Below are 23,328 nucleotides of genomic sequence, written 5' to 3'. Positions count from 1 at the left end.
CATCGATGTCTTCTTTACAAATTGACTTGCGAATCTCATAAAAGACTCTTAAAAGTTACAAATTGACTTACAAATCTCTGTTTCTCACTAAATTATCCCCAAAATCGAACAATAGAGTTCGATCTTTTTTTCTGGGATTTTGTAGAAAGTACAAATGTTAGATAATGGAAGTTAACCTTGGATCAACTCTTTTTTTTTTTTTGGTAAATGAACACCTTAGATTCTTGCAGAACAGGTGTTGTAAAACCTGCATTGTCGTCGTATCTGATTCAACTTTGCAGGAGTAGTTGCATTCATTTGGAGAATTGATCCTCTACTTAAAAATCGTAGGCTAGGCCTGGCCCAGCCCGGCCCGTTTAATTCTGACCCTACCTGGCCCTAACCCGGCCCGTTGATAGTAATATCAGGTGCCATTTCTCCATGCTTCCTGCAACAGTTTATACCTGACAACCTCCCTGCCGCCTATCCCCTTGGGCATACAGTTGGGTTTCGACGAGGCAGTTTCAAGGCATATGTTCTGAACATTGATCGAAGCTAGTGGTACACTCAGCTTTTCAAGCTCATCGTCGCTGTTATGTCCTTTTCTTAGTAACGATGACCCGTTTCTCTTCTGACTCGAGTCTCCTAACAAACTCGAGAATAATGCGGCCGGAAGAGGCGAGTATACTACGGGTTTTGCAACACAAGGGAAGCTTATAATACAACCATTTGAAGTCTCTTGAGAATCCTGGTTGGAGAAAGGAATTCAGATTATTAGGTGCAGTACAGTTAGCAGAGAAATCTGTTACTTAGAAGAAGCAAAGGGGCTAACCTCGGATGCCAGAGCCTCGAGAACTTCCTCGGTAATGGGATCCGGAGAGAAATCGTCGGGTTCGAAATTGGTGAAGACCCTTTTGATAAGATACCCGCCAAAGATAGGACATACCTAAAAGTTGTAAGAATAAGCCAAGATATCAGAACAATGGATTTTCAGCTGATGGTTACAAACTTCAGATTTGGTACCCAATAGATCTTCCCTACCAGTTCAGGAATTAAAAGGCTAATAACAAAATGGGATAATGTAGATTAGTGTTGGCACTAGAGTTGGGCATGGGTCGGGTCATCGTGTGGGTTACCTGAGCCTGGAATAGGCCCGTTGTAAACCCGACGCAACATGAGAGGCATGATGATGGCCATGGCCCGTGCATTGAGCATCATTTTAGAAATTTAGTACGAGCACGACGGGTCGGCCCGTACGTCAACATGCTTATTTTTAAACAATAACAAAAAATTCTTTAAATTAGTAAGGAAGCCCGCTAGTACGGCACAATTCGGCCTGACATGCACGTGGGACGGTCTGTGCATGGGTCTCATTTATGGAAAAGATAGACGAACGAGCCCGACACTGTACGACTTTCCTATGGCCCATTTAGGCACGGCCCGAGGGACCTGACACGTGGGATTACACGGCTCGGTACGTGGCCACCTCGAAGTGTTAGCATTTAAAGAGAGTTTTACTGACCTCCTTCCTTGTGGTGGAATCAGCAAGCATCCCAAGGGGAAGCCTCATAAGATCACCCAATGCATTAAGGAGACGAAAGGCCTTGACGGCATCTTCTTCTTCGTTGGTTTCATCCTGATCCTTTGACGGGTCGTCATCTTCTTCAAGACCAAAAAAGTCACTCAGCCAATTCGACCAGTTTCCAACCTGATTATTTACAGTTGAAGAAATCAATTAAGCAACAAAGTCTATGTATGTCATTCAATCATTCCAGTTTCCAGTTACAAGCATTTGGAACAGAAACTGATGGAGTATATAATAGGAGGATCGAATACTGTTAAAACTTACAGCATTTTTGAGCTGAGCACCAGCACCAAAGCTTGATTTCCCAGCAGGGATGGGGAGGACTTTAAGTTCACTGATCGGGTCGGACATTGGATCTGTTGGCAACTCTTCTTCCGAGCCACGAAGAATGGCATTAAACATCGCAACATCTAGTCTTTCCATCAAATGCTCCATTACCTAGAATGCAGAAAATGAAAATGTCAGAGGTCTGGTGTAGAGGTGATCTAAATTCGGGCCGGAAAGGGCTTTAACTCAAAAAAGCATGCCTACACCCATAAATTTGGTGCTGGCTTTTCGGGCCGGACTCGGCTTTGGTCTGAAAATGCGTATTTTAGGTTGCCCAAACCTGCACTTTTTCGGGCAGAGTCCGCCAGCAGGTCGGGCTATAATTGATCAGTTCTAGTATGGTGTAGAGATGATCAGAATTCGGGCGAAGCTTTAACACAAAAAAACATGCCCAAGCCCATAAATTTGCTGCGGGTATTGCGGGCCGGAACCGGGCCGGCTTGAGTTTTTGTCTAGAATGCATATTTAAGGATGTCCAGGCCCGCACCTTTTCGGGCCGGGTCAGATCGGGCCAGCAGGCTGAGCTATAGTTGATCAGGTCTAGTCTGGTGTAACCATTGTGATGGTATTGAGAAAACAGTGGAAACGAAGACACATACCATTTTCGACAACATTGGCAAGCAACCGCAATCATGACCACCAGCTCGAATGGGACAAAGCCGCCCACAAGCATCCTGGAAGGCTTTCTTCCAGAGCTCTATGGAGAAAGTCCCTTGCTCTTGATCCCCCAAACCAAACTTCCATCTCTGAGATTTCTTCCAGTTCAGCCTCTTTCCTTTCTTCTTCTTTTTCGTTGGCTGCATATGAGGAATAAAACTCTGCAAAAGCACATGAAGTTAGCAAAACCAGTAATCTTAAACCTTTAATGAAGGTATAAAAAAACTGAAGAATTTAGGGGAAAACCTGCCACCATAGACCCTCAACAATGCGAAAGAAGATCCAAGCTTCGACCTTTTCTAATGCCATGACGAATGTCTGTGGATGTTCCCAATCACCTAAGCTGTCGACTGAGTTGTTTATGGTAGATTTCTTCTCTGACTTCTTTCTCCCAGATTTAGTCTCAGTGACAACTAGTTCAGGTTGAGGAGGAATTCCTTCAGTTATTTGGTTCACCATAGCTCTCAGTATTATCGTGTTTGATAACCAGAAAGTCAGCCTGCTCATCAGAAAAATTAGAGGTGATCAAAATTCAGTTCGGGCCGGGTTTTAACACAAAATGTCATGCCAAACCCATAAATTTGGTGCGTGATTTTGCGGGGCCGAACCGGGGGTTTTCAGGCCGGGTTCGGGTTTTGGTCTAAAATGCATATTTTAGGCTACCCAAAACCCGCACTTTTCGGGACGGGTTGCGTGTCGGGCTATAGTTGGTCAGGTCTAAGAAAAATAACCCAAAACAAGGTCATTTCTGTTATAACTTATAATCAGTACAACTCAGTTTTTATCAGGGAAAATCCGGTTTTATCAGTTCAGTTCAGTAAAATTGAAACCAAAGGAATATCTAAAAAGCTTGAGATTATAGAAATGATAATACACAATTTGTTTAACTTGTTTATGTTCATACCTGGACACATCATTTCCACAAGCTTTAGAAACCATAACAAGTCCAGAAACAACAGTTCTAGCAGAACTTGCTCTGTTAGTTTGTGATTCCATCTTACAAACATGGCGATAAAACCTCGCTAATCTCCGAGCTGGTGCATGTACTTTCCTTTTAGAGTTCATATGTTCGGCTGCAACTGAGTACAGTCCAATCTCAAGTGCAGCAGCTTCTCTCAACTCTTCCTCAAGCAACTTGATTTTAGACTCGAGTTCAGGTTTCCCATACTTCTTTTCTTTCTTGTCGCTTTTTTCCTGACTCTTGGTGTCAACTTGTACCTCTTTTACAGACGTTTCTTCCTTCGCTCTGTCGAATAAATGCAGAGGAATAGGCGGGCCTGAGGCCCGTGGAGATTCAGTAGGAAGTCTGACGGATTTTATGTGCTTCAATTTATCACCTAAACCATGTAAATCAAGACCCTTTTTGCCAAATTTTAGAGTGCTAATACTTCTTGAGGTAAGTTTTCTTGTTGTAGCTACTTCTGAGAATTTTCCAAATACATTAGTGTTGCTTTCTGCACTTCTTCTTCCTGAAGCCCAGTCATCTTCCCCACTTCTTGCGCGTTCCTTGTTCCTTACTCTTCCTTCGTCATATTCGTGTACTTCTGCATTACCTGGTATGTCTGAGTTCAGACCCACCTGGAATTTTAGGGTTCAAACTCATGAAGTTATATTCTTTCCCCTCTAATCATCAAGAACATGAAACTTTAAACATGATCTATTGAGCTGTTACATTCACCCTTCAGCAGTAAGTGTATGATGGAATTCGATTTCTGCATACTGTTAATTATGTAGCAGCAGATGCAGTTTCATTCAAGAGTCTGGTTTTGTTCCACGTTCATTATACAACCAAAAATAAGTTCGGATAAGGTTAAATAAGTTCGGATAAGGTTAAATAAGTTCAGATGAGGCGATTCAAGTGAAAAGAACAAACCTTAAAACATTAGTTGGCATAAATAACAGTTTGTGCATCACATTTTCATTCATTATACAACCAAAAACAAGTTCAAATATGGTTAAATAAGTTCAGATAAAGCGATTCAAGTGAAAAGAACGAAGCTTTAAGACATTAGTTGGCATATCAATGTACTCCGTACTAAATAGAAGAAACAGCAATTTGAGCATCACATTTTCATTGAAAAACATGAAAACACTAACATAAGAAACCCAATCATATTGAGCCCAGCCCGACCCAAAAGCATTGGGCTTTGGACAGATTTTAGCCGGAACGATTTTAAATCTTTATTGGACGGGTTTTGGGCAACTCAAAACTGGAATTGTAGTTATAAAATTGGCCCACCCCTAAAATTGCCTGAAAAACCTGCTTGGCTCGGCCTGAAATAGCGGGTTATGGGCACAAAATTTGGCCCGAAGCTTGGCCCAAATTTGGCCCAGACCGTCTACTGGCCCGAAATAGCGGGTTATGGGCACAAAAAGTGGCCCAAAGTTCGGCCCGAACCATCTACTACCCTGAAATAGCGGGTTATGGGCACAAAACAACCCGAAGCTTGGCCCGAACCCGGCCCAGACCATCTACTAGCCCGAAATAGCGGGTTATGGGCACAAAACAACCCGAAGCTTGGCCCGAACCCGGCCCAGACCATCTACTGCATAATAGTGAAACTATCAGACAATTCAGGAAGCTGAAAAACACTTACATTGACAAAGTTAAGCATTTCATCCATCTGAAAAGACGAAGAATTCCCGGCATGAAAACTCGAAGTCCTCGAAACAGCAGACGCATACCCATCATCATCAGTCACAGAAAGAGTGAGATCAGAATCATTATCATCGCCACATTGCTCGCTCATCATCCTCAAAACAGACTCAATCCCTTCATTATCAAAAGGCTGAATCTGAACATAAAGAAGAGGAAAACTATTCGTCCCTTTCGAAACCTTTTTCGTGATTATAATTGGTGCTGTCATTGCTTGAACTTCTCTGATTATCCCATATTCTGCAAGGTTAATAACAGCAGTCCCTAAAAGCTGACCTTTTACAGCTTTATCTTTTTTCGGTTCATACAGGTGAAACTCCAAATTATTCTTCTGAAAACACTGGTTATCTTTCCCTGTTAATGTTACAGTGAGTTTGAAGAACTCGTTGAACTCGATTTTTCCATCTTCGAATCCATTAAGGGAAGGTACTCCTGGGGGTAAAAACCCGGTGTTTTGGTCGCCGTTTTCCCATTGGATTAACACAGTTTGTACGGAACATAATGCTACTGAAGGTGGCCATGGTTTGATTTCTAGGACACTTACAATGTAGTCTACTTGGAATGAACTTGATTTTTTCTTCTTCTTTCCTAGCAACATTATGATGATGATCTAAAGAAAACTCGAAAATGGTGAAGATTTGATGATGGAAAACTGGTTGAAAGAATTGTATAGAAGTTTGTGATTTTCTGATGGAATGGAAAGGCCGTTATCAGCGGAAACAATTGTGCCTTCCCATGTCTCAACCATAAAAAACAGACTTCAGTGCACGTATCCCTCAATTATTATTTCATCTTGACTCCCCCCCAAAAAATAAACTATTGTGAATCATTTTATGGCCGTAGGATTTATGGTCAAACTATATATTATACAAATTTACTTTTAGGGACGGGGATCCCTTACCTTTTTCCGTATTTTCAAAGTGTCTAGCTTAATAACTTGGTCAGATTGACCTGTATATGATATTTAGAACATATTAGGTACATTCGGGTGTACGGTGCATCCTTTCAAATTTTTCCTTTACATGATGATGGAACAATGTGAGAGACCACCCGTTGACATAAATATACCCTTACGATGCACCCAGGTGCACCTACGGAATAATAATTTTCATAGGATTTTGATCGGGTAAAACAATTCTTCTTTCCTACCGAATGAAAACTTTTACTACGGAGTACAAATTACTCTTTCGGCCTAGAATCTTTGTTGCATTGTCAGTTTGTCACAACTCACAACCTCACGTACAATTGAAAACTTCCTTGCTGACATGCTTTTACAAAAGACCGTTTATGTGTAAGGATCGTGTCATTTATATTAGCTTGTCAAATATTTTAAAAAGCTATTTTAGGTGTCTGGTTAAAAGTAGTTTGAAAAAACTATTAGCAAATTTGCCAAACACAACCTAATAAAGTTCTCTATTTGTCAATTACAACATCAAATTTTTAATTTTGCCAATTACAACTTTAAACTTGTACATCTATTTTAAATTACAACCCGAAACCATTTTCCGGCAAAAATACCGGAAAATGATGTCATAAAACTATTTGGGTCTAAAAAATCTTTTAGAAAAGTTAGGTGAGGAGCTTTTTCAAATAACTTTTAGCTTATTGGTTATATCTGAAACAACTAACAATTATTTATCGAACACTTCCATACAACTAGCTAGTCAAAATCAACTAATGCAATCAGTTAGTCAAACTAGTTAATACATTCAGTCGGTATTACGACATCTAATCATAAACCACAGCTCCATTCAGTCAGTTATCCATAAGGCTCAAATTTATAACTAAAATAAATTTTGATAAATTCAGATAAGTTAAGTTCAGAAAAAATAAGTGAAAATCAGGTGAATAAAACGCACCATTAGTATTACAACATCTAATCATAAATCACAACTCCATACAGTCATTTAGTTAATATAGTTATCCATAAGCTCATCGGCAATAAGCCAATAATACATGTAACAATTATTTAGGAATGGAGAAGTCCGGTAAGTACTCCATGTTATTTTGAACAAATGGAGTAATGAACAACGATGATAATAGAGCATTTAATCTGACTGAGGAAGTCTGGCAACTTTTGTAAATGATTTCTGACAAAGTTTGGTCCTTTTGTTGTTGGGTAATGGAGTAACCAATAAATGTGACTGAGGAGACACTGACTTTACTCTACTTGTATTTTGAGTCAAGTTGAGCAACAGGATCAAATATTTCACCAGATACTGGGCCATTCCTTTTTCATCTCAAAATAGTCATCTTTGATAATTCCATACTCATTTTGTCGGTATACATTATCTCAAATATCAGTTACAGCTAATGTGGTTAAAACTTGAAGCAGTAAAAGGTTTGGAGATGAGAGTAAAAGATAAAAATTGTAAGAGAAGTAATTTCAAAATCAAAGTAGATTGCACGGAGACGGATACAGGGAGGTCCTACGGGCATGGGGATGGAAAACGGAAAAATTCAAAAATTTCAAGGTATGGGTATGTACGGCATGGAAGTGGGATGCTTGCCTTGATGGCCGTGGGCCGGTCTGGCCCGACATGGCCCGAAAAAAGCCCGACACGGCACGAGCAGTGGAGCATGAAAAAAGCACGGTCCGGCACGAGCACGCAGTAGTGGGCCGTGGCCGGGCCTGGGCCACTTTTTTTGGGGAAAATCCCGACAAAGCACAGCACGGCACGGCTCGGCTCGAGGGCAATCCTTTACAGTCTTATTTCAACAATTATCCAAGAATGGAAGATCTCCTGTAACAAATGTAACAGAATAATGTCAACCAACATGAAAAGCAACAGACAGCTGAAGCATTTTTAGCTAACAAATTCAAATTATGTGGGCATTTGGTTGAACAAAATAGAGGAACTTTTTTCCCCTTATCCACATTTGAATAGTGGGCAATTGTCCCACTCCCAGCCTATACATATAGAAGTATATAAAGACTAAAATGGAAGCTCTAAAGAGCAGCCTAAAGTCTCTAGACATACGTCCCCTCTTTTAAACTCGTACTAAAAGATGCATGGAAATACCTTGTTCGGTAAAAATAACAGAAATGTACATGAAAAAAGAAAATGACTTCAACTCAAATCCTTGCATATTATTGAAAACATTCACTACACAACCAAACAATGCCTGCTACCCACATTTTAATGAATTAAATATGGTTAATCCTATTCAACATGACTGTAAATTAGAGGCAGAGTTACGATTTGTGTAGAAACTAAAGAAAATTACTCTTTCAGAACAAACAATCCCAACATTATCCGTGTAAAAAATGGCTAGCAAAGGAAAAGCTAGAACCTGCATAAGATGATCCACTCCAGCAGACCTCTTTTTTCAGTCTTGGGCAACTCCTTGGCTGCATGTTCTTTGACCCTTCTCTATACTCTATAGTTCTAGCCGAAAATTCCTAAGAAGATCATCACACAAGTGTTTGGGAAGCAAGGAAACCAAAGAACACCTCAGGAACCACTGAAAGTAAATTGTCACATACAACTCTCACTCCACCACAGTGGCTCTCAATCAATTCTTCAATGGGATAACCATGTCCTCTTCAACTTTGTTGACATGACCGAAATTGCAGAATACTTTCGTCCCTGAAATATTTATCCTGCCTAAACTAGCTTCAATCCATTCAGGGCCATGCATAGAGTCAGGGATCGGCTCGGAACAGAGCCTTCAATCTCAGGTTTCCGTTCTTCCCTTCAAGATTCCCCAAAAGGGTAGTCTCTTCACCACATACGTAGGGCATCATAATGGATATAAACATCAAAGTCATAGCCAGACCCACATACATTCTTGCCCTAGAGCCCTGTTTCATAAGCTTCTTTCCTCACCTTCTGCAGATTTGAAGGTTCATTCACATATTCACCCAAAATTAGGCATCCCTAGATCAGTTTGTGACGATCATGCCTCATAATTTCTCTGTCCTTACATGTTCCGGGTTCACTTTCATCTGCCTTTTGGCATGAACGGACACTTGAGACAGTGATGGATACCCAGTGCCACCATGTGCACGACCAGACTTCTTCATTTCATTGACTATCCTGTCAGAACCCTTCACAACCAAGTCCTTTGTTCTATGCCTGTCAGTGTGTCATCATTTGTCATAAAACCTTTATGAAAAGAATGCAGCCCGTATAAATTAGTGATCGAGAACACGACACTCATCTTTCAGGCCACCGAAATGACTTTTCTTTGAGGAGGAGAAAGGCGTGGAGGCTGAGGGGTTTTAGATGTTGAAGCAGCCTGGGTGTTGAACAAGCTGCTATAGCCAGAACCCCAGTTGTAAGTTTGTAACAGTATACTGGCGCTGAATTTGTCCTATTCTTTGAAGATTAAGAAAGCCCCTCAGGGGTGCCTGTTAAAATGGATGTTTAAGGTCAGAAGAAACAGTTATGGAAGTTAATAATTATATTAAAATCATCGCTTTAAGAATGTCTCTCAAGCTACTTATAATTTCAAATTGATGTAGGTCATGGTTGCATCATGATCATAAAGCAACTTAATCCAATTTTGTAAACAAAGAACAATCATTTCTATGGAGCTTCAGCTTCTTCGCTGGAAAAATGAATAAGAATGCCATCTCCATGAAACTACGTATTACCCTTTCACACTCCTATTCATTGACATCAAGGAAATCACAAATAGGATCATTCACTCTAATGAAAAAAACAGTCCTTTCATCAGTGTAGAAGGTTGGATACAAGAGTCTTACACCAACAATCCGCTCTACTAACCTCATTCCTTGCTTCTTACTATATGACTAAGACGGGTTCTACAAAGTACAAACTATACAAAAGGAATAACTAGTGCATGCACAAGTACTATTGTATTGTGTGAATGCAAAGAAGCTCCTTGCATCAAATGATGAGCCACCATAACTATGTAAACGAATTTTGTCAGGATTCGTGAAACTATTGAAACTTTATGATTTATTCATTTCAATTCAAGAAGTATATATACATTTTCTAATTTCTCTAGCTTGATCAGTTGATATTTCAATACACTCGTACTACCAAAGTAATACGAGGAATAATGGCAAGGTTCCTAGATGGGAAAAAAACCAAGAAAGACCTCCTATCCGAATAAGGATCGGCAACAACATTTTAGCCTCGTGCAATTAACTACTTTCATTAGCTCCATTCGCATGAACAATGGTTTATTGCTACATATACTCCTTAATAATCGTTTGTATAATACTAAGTTACACTAATGGAGCCCCTCTTCACTAACCGCTTGATAATATAATCCTAACAAAATCACAATGACTACCTAAAACCTCTAACCATGTCAATATTTCCTACTTCTACCTAAAACCTCTAACCATGTCAATATTTCCCACTTCTACCTAAAACCTCTAACCATGTCAATATTTCCCACTTTAGGGCCATGGATTCCTACCAATAATATTCTTGTCCTAGATTAAACCAACTTGAATTCAATAATAATCCGAATTTTCGCGAAAAACGCAGCTAATGTTCATCACTTCCGAAACTCATCAATGTAATTGCAATCAAAAGAGCATAAATTCACTAATAACCCAGAAATTCCCCAATAATTCAGCTATTGCCCATCATCTATAACTCCAAGATACCAATATTGAACAAAACCAACATAGAAATGAGCAAAAGGAGGGCCTTTTTTTGCAAATTCATCAAAACTCACAGTATTACCATAAGTCCTATAACCTTAATCATCCCAAGTCCCATTGTTTGGCTCATCACCATTGTTTTGCTCATCACCATTGTTTTCCACAGTTTTCAAGCTTGACTCTCTTCTTGTTTTTCTTGTTTTCTTTACTTCCGTCAAAGCTTTATGTATCATTCTTGACTTGAATTGCATTAACACCATCACTGGTTTCCTTGTTTATCTTTGACTTGTTCCCAGCCCCTCCTACATCTTCCACATTCCTGTCAACTTCCATGCTCCTATTCTTATGTTTCCCCTCACCTCTATCTCTCCTATTCTTGCTTTTATGCCTCCTCGTCTCCACATCAACATTCAAACTAACATCAATTCTTCCAGCTTCTTCTTCTTCACTGTGTCTGTTATTCACAGCTCGAAGATCAAGATCCCTCCTCTTGCTACTGTTTATAACAATGCCATGGGAATGTTGCTTCGCAAGTTCATTGAAGCGCGCCTCAAGTACGCAGCAAATGCAGGGGATGCTCCATTGTCTGCAGCCACAAAATTCGACAGGACCCTAGCAGCTTTGGAAAGAGGGAAAGTCTCACAAGATACTACTTCCCCCGACACCGATTTCATTTTACACACACAAAACTACAACTTTTATCTCCCTGCAAAAATCAAAATACTAATTAGGGTTTTACATCAGGAGCAATACTTATGCAAATAATATTTCAAAACACAAAATTCCAAGACTTTATAACCTACGAAGTATTTTTTTAAGGAAAATTCAAACACTTCTAACTTGAATCAAAACAAACAAAACTCTTATCTAAAACCATTACATTATTTACATTAAACAAACTTAAGATTCAACTAAACCAAAGCTGCAAACAGATTCAACTTAAGATCTACCAAGCACGGAAACGCCAAAAAATCACGACTTACCGTTTCCGAAACGTCCTGGAACGGGGAAACCGGGAAACGCGCGCCGAAACCGTTTCAGAAAAATGAATTCATCCCGGAAACGAATGGGAAACGAATGGGAAACGAGATTTCAATCTAATATTCACGTTTCCCAACCAAACTTGCTGATTGTATGCCGTCAGAAAACTGAAGATAGGTTGAAGAAGATAGGTTGAAGAAAATCTCAGTTACTCGTATTTCACACTTGCATAGCCTATATTCGAAACCGTGCTACAAATTTGGGCCTGGCCCAAGTAGACAAATGGAAATTAAATCATTAAGGGTGTATTTGGTTCATCATATTTTGAAGTCACGTATGTGTTTGAAATTATCCAACCCCATATTTGATGTTTTGTTTACTATTTTTATAGGAGTAAATTTAAAATTTGGGGACCCACCTTCAAAACCTCTATGGTATCGAGTTCTCATACTCAAGGGCGAGGTGGGTATATGGAATTATATTAACTGAAAATAAAATCGACAGTGCAAACTCGATCAAACAAACACCATGACAACCTAACTAATTAATGTTACTCCACCATCGCACGGGTACTATACTAGTTTTTTGAGGGAAGGGTACTATAGAATCTCCATCTTATTACTATAGTTTATATTTGATATAAATTTATATTTAGATTATAAATCGTGCATCGCACGGGTACTATACTAGTTATTAACTACAAAATAGGCATACTTATAATAATCATATTGATTTTGCAATCTGGCAATAAAAAACTAGAAATTATCTTTTGTGGTTTTCATATTTTGATTTTTAGTTTTGTATATAAAAACATTAAACTGAAAATAAAAAATGATACCGAACGAGGCCTTAACCTTTAGGTTTGTCAAGGTGAAATTTTACTCTTTATTTCATAACCTGAACTTTTTATAATTTCACTAATGGACATTAAATATATCAGTGGTCAGAATTATACATTGAGAATGACAAGTGAGTAAGTTAAATTGTTGTATCTATTCGGAAACGAATAAAGTGCACCAATTGTCTAACTTATTCTTCTTTTAAAAACCAACTTCCTTTATCTTCCAAAAACAAAGTAAGTTGATGAATAAAAGGATATAATAAACTAAGATATTGGTAAATTGAAAGATATACACTCATTGCAAAAAAAAAAAAAAGACACACTTTACACATATTTAAAAAGGAAAAAAGATAAACTAGGATGACATTGTTATTTATGTAGCGTTGCAGACCCCTTTTCCACTCTTCTTCATATCATTATACTGTAGCATTTATTGGTCATAAAATACATTTCAAATATTTGCAAATTTCAAAAAAATATTGTCAAAATATTTCCTATCTTCCTCAGCCCCACAACTCATGATCATGTTGATGACTGATTATTCTGAATAAGTGGATTCAAAATCGTGTGTTCTATTGTAAACTAAAGTCATCATTTAATTTTGATTTGTGTAGAATTTGATGTTGATTATGTCTTTCTAACGCTTATGTTAATCTCATTACAACTTTTATCTCAAATTTTGAATTTGAATTACTATTTTTATAATCTATAGTCATCTACTCCATATTGAATAGATTCAATATGAAAGATTATAAAAAGAAATCATATCGTGTGAAAAGGAAATGTAAAATGTAAAATAAAAATTAATCTCCCTATATACCTTCAAATTGAAATACAAAGTACTGTATGAGATTTCTAAAATCTTAATCACTTAAATATTCAATAAATTGTTGTTGATATATTTTACACCAAGCATTATTATACTTCGTACAGACCAATATAATTATTGTTATTTTATTTTATTGAACAATATTACTTCTTTTTATGTCCAACCAATAATAATACGCACAATATGTTAAAATTTGAAAGCCATAACTAACATAAAGATTTATTTTAGTCCAACTAATATACAGTGCTCGTACATTTTTTTGGCCATAACATTTTTCCGTACTATCTTCCTAATGCATAGTACTTTTCAAATCTAAACATGATTACTAATTTACTACTCCAACTAAATAATTATTACGGAGTACAAAAGAAAAACTCAACCATATCTTAATTCACAAGCAAAAAGGTAACCTAATTAATCAAATTCTTAAAAAAGGAAATCTAATTAATTGTGCTAGAATTCCTCACTTTAATTATGGATTGACTCCACATCCTCCAAAAGAAAAAGAAAAAAAAACAAAATCATATTAGGAGATATACACATGACACATCACACTATATGGTGGGCCCCATTAATTTTTTAAAAAAGTTGCTCAATAATAGTATAGTGTAACGGCTAAAAATGGACTCTCAAAGCTCCAAACCACCCCCACATTCCAACCATTACACTCTGCACTCTCCACTGTCTCTCAGACATGTAAGAGAGAGAAATTTTAGAGAGAGAAACACACCATAAACGGACACGTGCGAAATTCCGGTCTGATAGGAGGGTTAGGGAGGTGCATACTCTACTACACAGAAAAAAGAAAAGCTTGATTAGCGAAGGGGTAAACAAGTAAATTCACGCACAAACCCCGCCAAAAAATGCACGGAGTTCGAGTTTACAACAACGCCTCCGGGAAGTTTCACGCCGGAAACCAGATTTTCCCGATGACTTCCGGCGAAATTGAGGCAGCGTCACAGCGGCTTATTGACTATGTTCTTGCTGGAGATTCGAAACTGGCCGGAGATCTACTTTCTGATCCCTCCGTCGACGTTGACTATGTTGGTACGGTTAATTTGAGGTCGCAGAAGACTGAGCTCGTTCCAAATGGTGAGTCGGCTCACCGAGTTGTGTCTGAGTTTGAGGAGTTTCGAACTGATGTTACTGCTTTGTTTCTTGCTGCTCACTCTGGGAATCTGATTCTCGTCAGAAAATTACTGGTAAATTTTTTAATTAATTATGAATATGATCATTTTTGAGCTTTTCTCTTGCTTTTATGGTAGATTAAAGTTATAATTTATGGATTTGTCAGTAAAAAAGGGAAAAAAAAAAGGTGAATGAAAAAGTTTGGATGTAAAAAACTAAAAATAGTAAGAAACCTTAAATTCTGTTATTATTTCCAAATTTAGAATAATTTTATGTAATTTGTTTCTTTGCGGATTCAATTGGAGCTCCATTTTTAACTGAACTTTGATTTTGTGATAGTTTATTTTCATGATTTTATGTTATTTGATTTTCGCGGCTTTAATTGGACTTCCGGTTTCACTGGGAATTGATATTAAGTTATTCGATTTTGTAATTATTTAAATAATTGGGTAATTTTTTTTATTAAATGTTATTGAATAAATGTTTAGATGAATGTAAATTTCTGAGAAGTAAAAATAAAATATGTTGTTTGTGTGTAAGATTGTGACTTGTAAAAGTTGAATTTTTTTCTTCTTTAATGTAAATTTCCGATTTTCCGGTTATGATGCTTTCTGGTTTGAGATTCCAGTTTTTTGCAGTATTGTCTTACAAATTAAACATTTTTCTCATTTTTGTAGCCAGTTTTTCTTGCACAGTTCTAGCATAGTACTATAGTGGTTAGTGTTGAGTATGTAAATGTGGTCCATTGGTTGTTGTTGTTGTAATGTAATGTGGTAATTTTAGTTGAGGGGTGACATTCTCAAAGGTGGTTGGTTAATGTCTTATCATCTTATGTCGTGCAGAGTAGTAAGAAATTAGACCAGGAAAAAAAAAAAAAAACAATTCTTGCTGTATCATGGAAGATTTGGATCTAGATCTCGCTCGAATTCTTAAAATAAGATTTGGATTTTTGGTTGAATGTGCTAAAACTTATCTAGTTTAATAAACATATGCTTTGTTGCAGGAAAGAACAATGTGTTAAACTGACATTTCTTGTTTGATTGCCAATTTTTTTTATAGTCAGTTTTTCCCTGATTTTGTCATGTGTGTTGACATGTTATCCATTGCAAATTCATCCATAGACATAAAGTTTGGAAATTTTCGGTATTACTTCATGTCACTAGTGGTATGGTGCTCAAAGGAGATCGTTATGTTTAGCCAGTGGATTATCTATTAGCTTATTTAGAATGTGGTAACAATTTTTTGGATTATTCTTGCGTGGACCTGTCCACAATAATATTAGTGTAGACCCAAAACCAATAATTTTCTCTAGCACCCTTTTTACATATATGGGGACCTTTATTTTTCATAAAACTTTAATTAATGAAAAACCAAATTTCTTAGATATAGTAACCATTGTTTGTATCATAGTAACCTATGTTTTTAAAAGTTAATTGTAAATTTGTAACTTAAAATCATATTATTCAAGCACAATATGTATCAACGACGCCAATTTGATATTCTTTTTCATAATAATCTTAATAAACATGTCCAAATAAATTAGGAACAAGTTGTTCTTTTAGTGTGGACCAAGTTCATTAAAGAATTGGTGCAATTTGTTTTAAAGAAATATGTTTATTAATACCTGCCAGATGAATTTTTGTGACAAATTCCTGTAAATGATGCTGTGAGTTGTTCAAACATGACAGAGTTTTAAAGCTGATGTAAACATTAAGCTATTCCGAGGATATGCAACGACAGCAGCAGTAAGAAGTGGCCACATCGAAATTCTAGAAGCTCTATTAAAAGCAGGCGTGTCTCAGTCAGCGTGTGAGGATGCATTATTGGAGGCGAGCTACGTGGGACGGCCTAGGCATGCAGAGCTACTCATGGGATCCAACATTATCAGCTCACAAGTTGCTGTCCATGCCCTTGTCACTGCTTGTTGCAGAGGCTTTCTTGATGTTATTCAGGTGTTGATTAAGGTAAGCGCCTTCTCTTGTGATAAAAGGGATACTCTAAAAGTTCCCTGAAAAGTGAAAACCTACCTTAGCAGAAAATAAGTGGAGAAGAGAATGGTTCATATAATGAATGGTATATGTGACTACATGTGAGTGTAATAATGGTGGCTTCAATGAACTCGTAGTAGAAAAACTTGGTAGAAACTAAACATTTCTAATAGAATTCTCTTCAGAGGTTCTATTGCAATTTCCAAAACATTTCTTTTACTGACTTTTTATACTATTCTAGGTCACAATGGCGCTCCAAGAGTCGTCAAAAGAACCTGACATTAACTTCCGAAAATTAAGAGTTCAATGTAGGCAATTCAGAATCTTTTAAGCTCCGTTTTATTCGACTTATTTTGTTTGAGCTTATATTATCTGAACTTAAGTGTACTTATCTGAAATTATTTTATCTGAAATAAAACTTGTTTTGTCTGAATAAACTTATTTGTGTGTGAAAATGTCTGAAAAGAACTTATTTTTTCTCAACTTATCTGGTTTTAGATAACTTGAACTTCTTAGTTCTTACAATTGAGCAATAGTTCAAGACATAAAGGTTGTATGTGCTTATTGCATGATTTGTATCATTACTAAATACATTGCAAATTTTTCTATTGTAATATCTTATTTTTTTGTTTGTTGAATGCAGTGTGGGGTGGATGCTAATGCTATGGATCGCATGTTACTCCTATCATCCAAGCCCTATCTTCAGTTGAATGCTGACTGCAACGCGATTGTTGCAGCCATAGTAAGCAGACAGTTTTCTGTTGTTGAATTACTATTAAGGGTGAGTGTCCATTCAAACACTACTAAATATAGATATAGGTGAATTTGTTTTTTATTTTTTATTTTATCCCGATAATATTGCTCAGTGTACCAATAATTACGACATTCACTCGCCTCAGGAGGGTGTCCGAGTAGACATTAAAGTCAGGCTAGGTGCATGGTCCTGGGACCCAGCAACAGGAGAGGAGTGCAGAGTAGGTGCTGGACTAGCCGAACCCTATAACATTGCTTGGTGTGCTGTTGAGTATTTTGAAGAAACCGGTAGCATCTTGCGTTTGCTCCTTCAACATCTTTCCCCAAATACCCCTCACCTCGGAAGAACACTTATCCACCATGCCATCTTATGCAACAATGCACAGGCACTTGACGTGTTGCTGAGTTGTGGAGCAGATGTAGAATTCTCTGTAAAAACGAGTAAGAAAACTGAAACACGTCCTATACATATGTGTGCACGCCTTGGGGAGTTGGATACTCTTTCGCGTCTAATAAATGGTGGTTGCAATATCAACTCCAAAACCAGTGAAGGAGAAACTGCAGTTATGATATGCACTAAATACAAGCACACAGAGTGTCTGAAATTACTCGCCTTGTCAGGTGCTGATTTTGGTCTGGTGGATGCAAATGGTGAGTCTGCGAGCTCAATAGCGGGGTCCACAAGGTGGACATTAGGTTTTCAGCAGGTAATCCTCGATGTGATTAGGTCCGGGAAAGTGGTCAAATCTAGTAACTCTGCAGTATTTTCTGCAGTCATTTTTCTGGTTCGATGCAATGAGATTCAAACATTAAGAATTCTTCTGAAACAAAAACCAGGAGTTGGTGTTGTTCTTGATGAGAAAGATGAGAATGGGTTTACAGCAGCTATGGTAGCTGCGGAAACTGGTCAAGTTGAGGCTTTCCGATTACTTGTTTCCTGTGGTGCTGATGTTTCAGCTTTAACTTTATCAGAAGCAAGCAGTAACAGAGAAGTTTTTGAGAAGATAATGCTTGATTTTGCCCTTAAAAGTGAAAGTAATGTACCAACTAGTTCATATAGTTTGCATGTTGCAGCAAAACAAGGGAATTTGGGTTCGGTTCGAAGGCTAACTAGTATGGGATATGATGTCAATGGTGTTGATGGTGATGGGTACACACCATTGATGTTAGCAGCTAAAGAAGGATACGGAAGCACGTGTCAGTTTCTGATCTCTCGTGGTGCGAAATGTGAGACCGAGAATGGTAGACATGAGACCGCGCTTTCTCTGACAAGGAAGAACGGTGTTGGGAACGAAGCAGAGCACGTTATACTCGATGAGCTGGCACGTGTTCTGGTTTTATGTGGTACGCGGGTGAAGAAGCACACTAAGGAAGGTAGAGGTGCACCGCACTGGAAGAAGTTGAAGATGGTACGAGCAACTGGGGTGTTGTACTGGGGTAAGTCCGGGAAAAGGAACGTGACTTGCCGAGCAGCTGAAGTGGGTCCAAGTATGACGTTTCTTGGAAACCGGCCAAAGATATGTAGCGACAAGCAGTCGGGGTTGTTCCACGTGGTGACGACTAAGAACCAAGAGGTGCACTTTGCCTGTGATGGTGGAATAGAGGTGGCTAAGTTGTGGGTTAGAGGGATAAAACTCGTGACAAGGGAAGCTATTTTTGGGAAGACGACACTCCGAGCTATATTCAGCCAAGAGCTCACGAGTTAGGGGGTGTTTGTTTAGGAGAGGTTTGAGAGAAAAAAAGCTTTTTGGGGTGAATTGGAGGTTTGATCTTTAGAAAAAGCTATATTCAGCCAAGAACTTGAGAGTTAGTTTCTAAGAAAAACACCCTCACTTATGTACTGTATTACTATTACTAGCTGTTTTATATCGTGCCTTGTAAAAAGATGATGATCTTCAGCTGTTTATCATCATCAGTAGTAGTACTAGTAGTAAGGTTCAGTTTTAGCGCGAAAATGGTGGGATTTAGTTTAGAGGATTCACCTTAACACCCATTTAAGAGGGTTTTGAGGATTGAGAGTAAGAATATGTGTAATTGGTGTCTCTGTTTAACATAAAAGCAGAAAAAGAATGAAATAAGAAGCTGCACATCTTAGCACTTCTAATTTCGCCGAAGCGCCTTGAATTTCAAGACATGATCTAACTTCTAAGGGTCAATTTGTTCCACATGAAGTTATATAGACATGAGACCAGTTTCTGGTAGCATGTCTCAATAGAGAAACTTCTGAGAAAACCGAAATTCGCTCAACAGACAAAATTTGGCAACAGAATGCCACAGTTCAACTACCTCTGATTCAATAGCTAAAATATCCCCTGAAATATTCAATTACAGTATTTGTTTAGGTAGATTGAACTAAAGAGCTTATTCATACATCTAAAGAAGAAAACATGAGCTTATACATTCGAAAACACAGAACAAACTAAATGGTAAACACATTTATTTGGTTATTGCACCCCAAAATTGTCTATGGACTGTGCCATTCAGCTGGATCTTAATCCTTGGCTCACCCTCACCAATGTTTGCCTTACTCGTGTCGACAGCTTATTTCACAGACTACAGCTTCGTCAGATTGGTTAGCCTTGTTTACCTTTGGCACAAGAGCACTGGATCTTAGGTTGACCTCACTGCTGTCTCTGCATCCCTACCATTTTTACACTAGCAAAGATCAATTACAGGGATTAACTTTTGACCGAGGTCATCATTCTCACACCTCACAGGCTGACCTGTGACCCCTTGGACGCCTACTACCCGCTAAAATTACATCCATACCCGCCCCCAACTGGGGCGGTGCATAATTATACCCATCCGCCATCCCTAGACATCAATGTCAGCCTCAATGAGTAAATGACAGCCTGCATAAACAATCAAGAAGCATAATAACATTCTTTTTCTAGGTTGCAAGCTGTAGTTACAGACTTACAGGTATCATTTGTAAAAAGACTTCAAACAAATAGGACCATAAAAACATTAGTGACTTGCAAACTGAAAAACAAAAACCATAAAAATCAGATCAATCTAATAAGTTGATGCAAGTTAGAAACTGACCCATGTCAAATTGGTCCTGATTTTACATCTTTACAACAGGATAAACACAGTGCACACTAGTTAGTTATATGGTCATCAGCTAAAAAAACAACGTACGCCTATAGTTAAGGTGAAATTTAGAACTCCTCATATCAACACAAACAAGGGCTATTACATGCTACAAAAATGATAAGTTTCACCTCATATAAGAATGATATGCGTAGCCAAAGACAACTCTAGACCTAAAGCTACTTCTTCCCTTTACGGGCAAGAAAACGCTCCCGAGCTGCATTGATTTTACTGTCGCGGACAGCAGGGTCCTCCACGGTTGCTTCCTTCTTCAAACCCTCTTGTCCCTTCCCCTCAATGCCACCCTCAGAATCAGTAAAACCCCCACTGAGCTTATTGATATCAAGCTTCTCTAGTTTCTTTAAGATGGGGGAAATCCACTGCATATCTACGGTACAAATATTCCGCATAAACGGACTAGATGTTGTAATCAACTCATGGTACACAACATAATTCGGAAGCATTCCATCCTCATCGGGTTGCAACACAGATGACGGATGTACCTGAACAAGTTGAGACTTCAACCCAAGTGTTCGGTACCCATTATGGCGCATCATCCTTTCAGCAAGCTGATTAGCATAACCAACACACAACGCCTTCCTCAAGTTTCTGTAACCCATCTTTTTCTCTCTAGACTTATGGCTCCCATGAACATCAGTCGAACATTTGGCCATCTTCTGCAACAATTGACATAACTGCCCACGAACATCCTTGACAAACGACATCCCTCGTATCTGCAATCCGTACTCTTTACACCATTCAATATCATATTTCGTTTCACTCCACGATTCAAAGATCTGCAGAAGTTGTATATGATCACCCAAACCTCCTCCATCAGGAAGCTTCAAAGGAGTGTGCTTCCTTTTCTTTTCAGACCCTTTAGCAAAACTAGGAAGCAGAGAAGTTTCAGCTGACAACATTGCAGCAATTGTTAAAGCCTGTGAAAGGGTTCCATTCTCATTTGCAGCTATTAAAGTCCTAGACAAAGAAGGCTCCAATGGAAGTTCAGCCATAATTCTCCCAACACTCGTAATTGCTCCATTTTCATCGATTCCATCTATGAGATAAAGCTGCCTAAGTGCATCACCTAAAGAGGCGTAAGAAGGCGGGTCCAAGAAATCAAATTTAAGAATGTCAATCCCAGGGAGGTCCAATGACTTCAAATACAGAACACTCCCAGCAAGTGAGGTTCTCTGTATCTCAGGAACAGCAGCCTCCATAAAATCATCATTATACACAACAGAAGGATACAACCTATAGCATTTCCCGGGCCGTGTCCTCCCAGCCCGCCCGGCCCGTTGGTTAGCCTGCACTCTACTAATTTGAACAACATCTAAAGAATACATTCCAGTTTGAGGATTATACTGTCTTTGTTTAACATACCCAGAATCAATCACATACACAACCCCATCCACAGTCAAAGAAGTTTCAGCAATATTCGTTGCAACAATAAATCTCCTACAATTTTTCGGGGGAGGGCTAAATACACGCACCTGTAATTCAGGGGGTAATGACCCATGAAGTGGATAAATCACAGCATCCATTACAGAACCTTCCTCTAAGCTTCGAACTCGATCTTCAAGCTTCTGCACCAACCTCTCTATATCTTCCTGACCTGTCATGAAGATCAGTATATCCCCTTCTGGCTCCTTAACGTGTATATCAATCGCCTTCTTTAACGCAGCCTCAACGAAATTCTTGTTCACGTCGTCGGTGTAAATCACCTCCACCGGAAACAACTTTCCGGGAACATTGAGAACAGGACACCCATCAAAGAACGCGGAAACTTTCTCCCCTTCAAGTGTAGCTGAAGTAATCAAAACCCTAAAATTTGACGAACTTCTAATTCCCACTAATCGTTTCACAAGACCCATTAAAATATCCATGTTTAAACTCCTTTCATGAGCTTCATCCAAGATTATCACGGAATATGAGCTGAGTTCTGGATCCGATAAACTCTCTCTTAACAGAACGCCGTCAGTTAGGTATTTGATTCGGGTTTTGGTGGAGGTGCGATCTTCAAATCGGATGGCGTACCCGACTTCTTCCCCGAGTCGGACTCCCATCTCTTGGGCGACGCGTCGGGCAACAGAGACGGCGGCGACACGGCGGGGTTGAGTGACGCAAATGGTGCCGGAATCGGCGAATCCATGGCGGAAGAGGATTTGAGAAAGCTGAGTACTTTTGCCTGAACCGGTTTCTCCGATTAAGACTGTGACGGCGTTTTTCTTTACTGTTTCAACTATTTTTTCTTCAAACTGAAGAATTGGGAGTTTTTCCATTCGATTGGAGCTATGGAAACGAGCGGAAGTGGACGGCGGAGTGAGGACTGAGGAGAAGCAGAACCTCTATGTAAGCGTTTTATTCAAACAGATGTAAAATATTACAGAGCAGGAATTATTGTGTAGATATAATTCCGGTATTTCCGTATTTGTACTCCCTCCGTCCCTTAATACTCGCACCGGTTTGACTGGTGCGGAGTTTAACACATTTGAATTGATTTATTAATTTAATGGTGTTAGTTGATAGTGAGATATTTTTTTAATATTGTTAGTGAGAATGTGTAAGAGGTGGTGAGTGGGGATGTGAATTTTTAAATAATTTTTTGTAAAGAATAGGGGTGAGGTGGGGTAATAGGTAAGTGTGAGAAATAATATAATATTGATAAAAATTTCCATTTATAGAAGCGGTGCAAGTATTAAGGGACGGCCCAAAAAGGAAAGCGGTGCGAGTATTAAGGGACGGAGGGAGTATTACATAAAGTTTCCTAAAGTTATTAGTTTTAGGAGTTTTATGGGGTATTTTTGTCTAAAAAACTCTATTAATATGTCTTGATATTCCTTTTTTCCATTTGCCTTAACTGCCGCTTGATTTACTCCACGTGTATTCTCGGCGATTAACTCGGAAAAGCTAGGGAAAATCCT

At 38.6% G+C, this 23,328-nt stretch overlaps 4 protein-coding genes across 5 annotated transcripts; 1 reads left to right on the top strand and 3 right to left on the bottom strand.

Annotated features, from left to right (window-relative positions):
• Positions 1–10: 10 nt before the first annotated feature.
• On the bottom strand, positions 11–11,997 carry LOC110794132 (uncharacterized). Of its 2 annotated transcripts, none has more exons than XM_056830400.1 (11): positions 11,775–11,997; positions 10,866–11,497; positions 8,499–9,558; positions 5,146–7,948; positions 3,453–4,126; positions 2,795–3,047; positions 2,491–2,709; positions 1,829–2,002; positions 1,502–1,687; positions 812–925; positions 11–727 (listed from the first exon to the last, which is right to left on the bottom strand). In XM_056830400.1, exons 4-11 carry the CDS (start codon positions 5,800–5,802, stop codon positions 404–406), a joined length of 2,601 nt encoding a protein of 866 aa, XP_056686378.1. In that variant the 5' UTR covers positions 5,803–7,948; positions 8,499–9,558; positions 10,866–11,497; positions 11,775–11,997; the 3' UTR covers positions 11–403. The 2 variants fall into 2 exon arrangements, with proteins under 2 accessions (XP_056686378.1, XP_021854773.1); XM_021999081.2 differs by having other exon boundaries at positions 10,874–11,497.
• LOC130465684 (uncharacterized) lies at positions 11,014–11,465 on the bottom strand. Its single transcript, XM_056834551.1, has 2 exons — positions 11,350–11,465; positions 11,014–11,287 (listed from the first exon to the last, which is right to left on the bottom strand). Exons 1-2 carry the CDS (start codon positions 11,463–11,465, stop codon positions 11,014–11,016), a joined length of 390 nt encoding a protein of 129 aa, XP_056690529.1.
• A 2,058-nt stretch (positions 11,998–14,055) lies between the features above and the next one.
• LOC110794124 (uncharacterized) lies at positions 14,056–19,425 on the top strand. The gene is made up of 4 exons (XM_021999076.2): positions 14,056–14,644; positions 16,259–16,534; positions 17,202–17,339; positions 17,458–19,425. Exons 1-4 carry the CDS (start codon positions 14,306–14,308, stop codon positions 19,015–19,017), a joined length of 2,313 nt encoding a protein of 770 aa, XP_021854768.1. The 5' UTR covers positions 14,056–14,305; the 3' UTR covers positions 19,018–19,425.
• Positions 19,426–20,294: 869 nt separating this feature from the next.
• Positions 20,295–22,801, bottom strand: LOC110794118 (probable pre-mRNA-splicing factor ATP-dependent RNA helicase DEAH4). The gene has a single exon (XM_021999069.2). It carries the CDS (start codon positions 22,684–22,686, stop codon positions 20,584–20,586), a length of 2,103 nt encoding a protein of 700 aa, XP_021854761.1. The 5' UTR covers positions 22,687–22,801; the 3' UTR covers positions 20,295–20,583.
• Positions 22,802–23,328: the final 527 nt, after the last annotated feature.

This window comes from Spinacia oleracea, chromosome 1 (genome assembly GCF_020520425.1).
Source record: "Spinacia oleracea cultivar Varoflay chromosome 1, BTI_SOV_V1, whole genome shotgun sequence".
NCBI classification, from domain to species: domain Eukaryota; kingdom Viridiplantae; phylum Streptophyta; class Magnoliopsida; order Caryophyllales; family Amaranthaceae; genus Spinacia; species Spinacia oleracea.
This window is presented reverse-complemented; position numbering and strand designations above follow the sequence as displayed.

Bases quoted from the DNA above. Each gene is read 5' to 3' on its own strand.
- LOC110794124 (XM_021999076.2), top strand. From the start codon at position 14,306: ATGCACGGAGTTCGAGTTTACAACAACGCCTCCGGGAAGTTTCACGCC. The intron at 14,645-16,258 runs GTAAATTTTTTA...CAAACATGACAG, and splicing joins TTCTCGTCAGAAAATTACTG to AGTTTTAAAGCTGATGTAAA. The intron at 17,340-17,457 runs GTGAGTGTCCAT...CACTCGCCTCAG, and splicing joins TTGTTGAATTACTATTAAGG to GAGGGTGTCCGAGTAGACAT.
- LOC110794118 (XM_021999069.2), bottom strand. From the start codon at position 22,686: ATGGAAAAACTCCCAATTCTTCAGTTTGAAGAAAAAATAGTTGAAACA.
- LOC110794132 (XM_056830400.1), bottom strand. From the start codon at position 5,802: ATGTTGCTAGGAAAGAAGAAGAAAAAATCAAGTTCATTCCAAGTAGAC. The intron at 1,688-1,828 runs GTAAGTTTTAAC...GTAAATAATCAG, and splicing joins GTGCTCAGCTCAAAAATGCT to GTTGGAAACTGGTCGAATTG. The intron at 926-1,501 runs GTCAGTAAAACT...TACAACTTTTAG, and splicing joins ATTCCACCACAAGGAAGGAG to GTATGTCCTATCTTTGGCGG.
- LOC130465684 (XM_056834551.1), bottom strand. From the start codon at position 11,465: ATGAAATCGGTGTCGGGGGAAGTAGTATCTTGTGAGACTTTCCCTCTT. The intron at 11,288-11,349 runs GTACTTGAGGCG...TGTTATAAACAG, and splicing joins GCATCCCCTGCATTTGCTGC to TAGCAAGAGGAGGGATCTTG.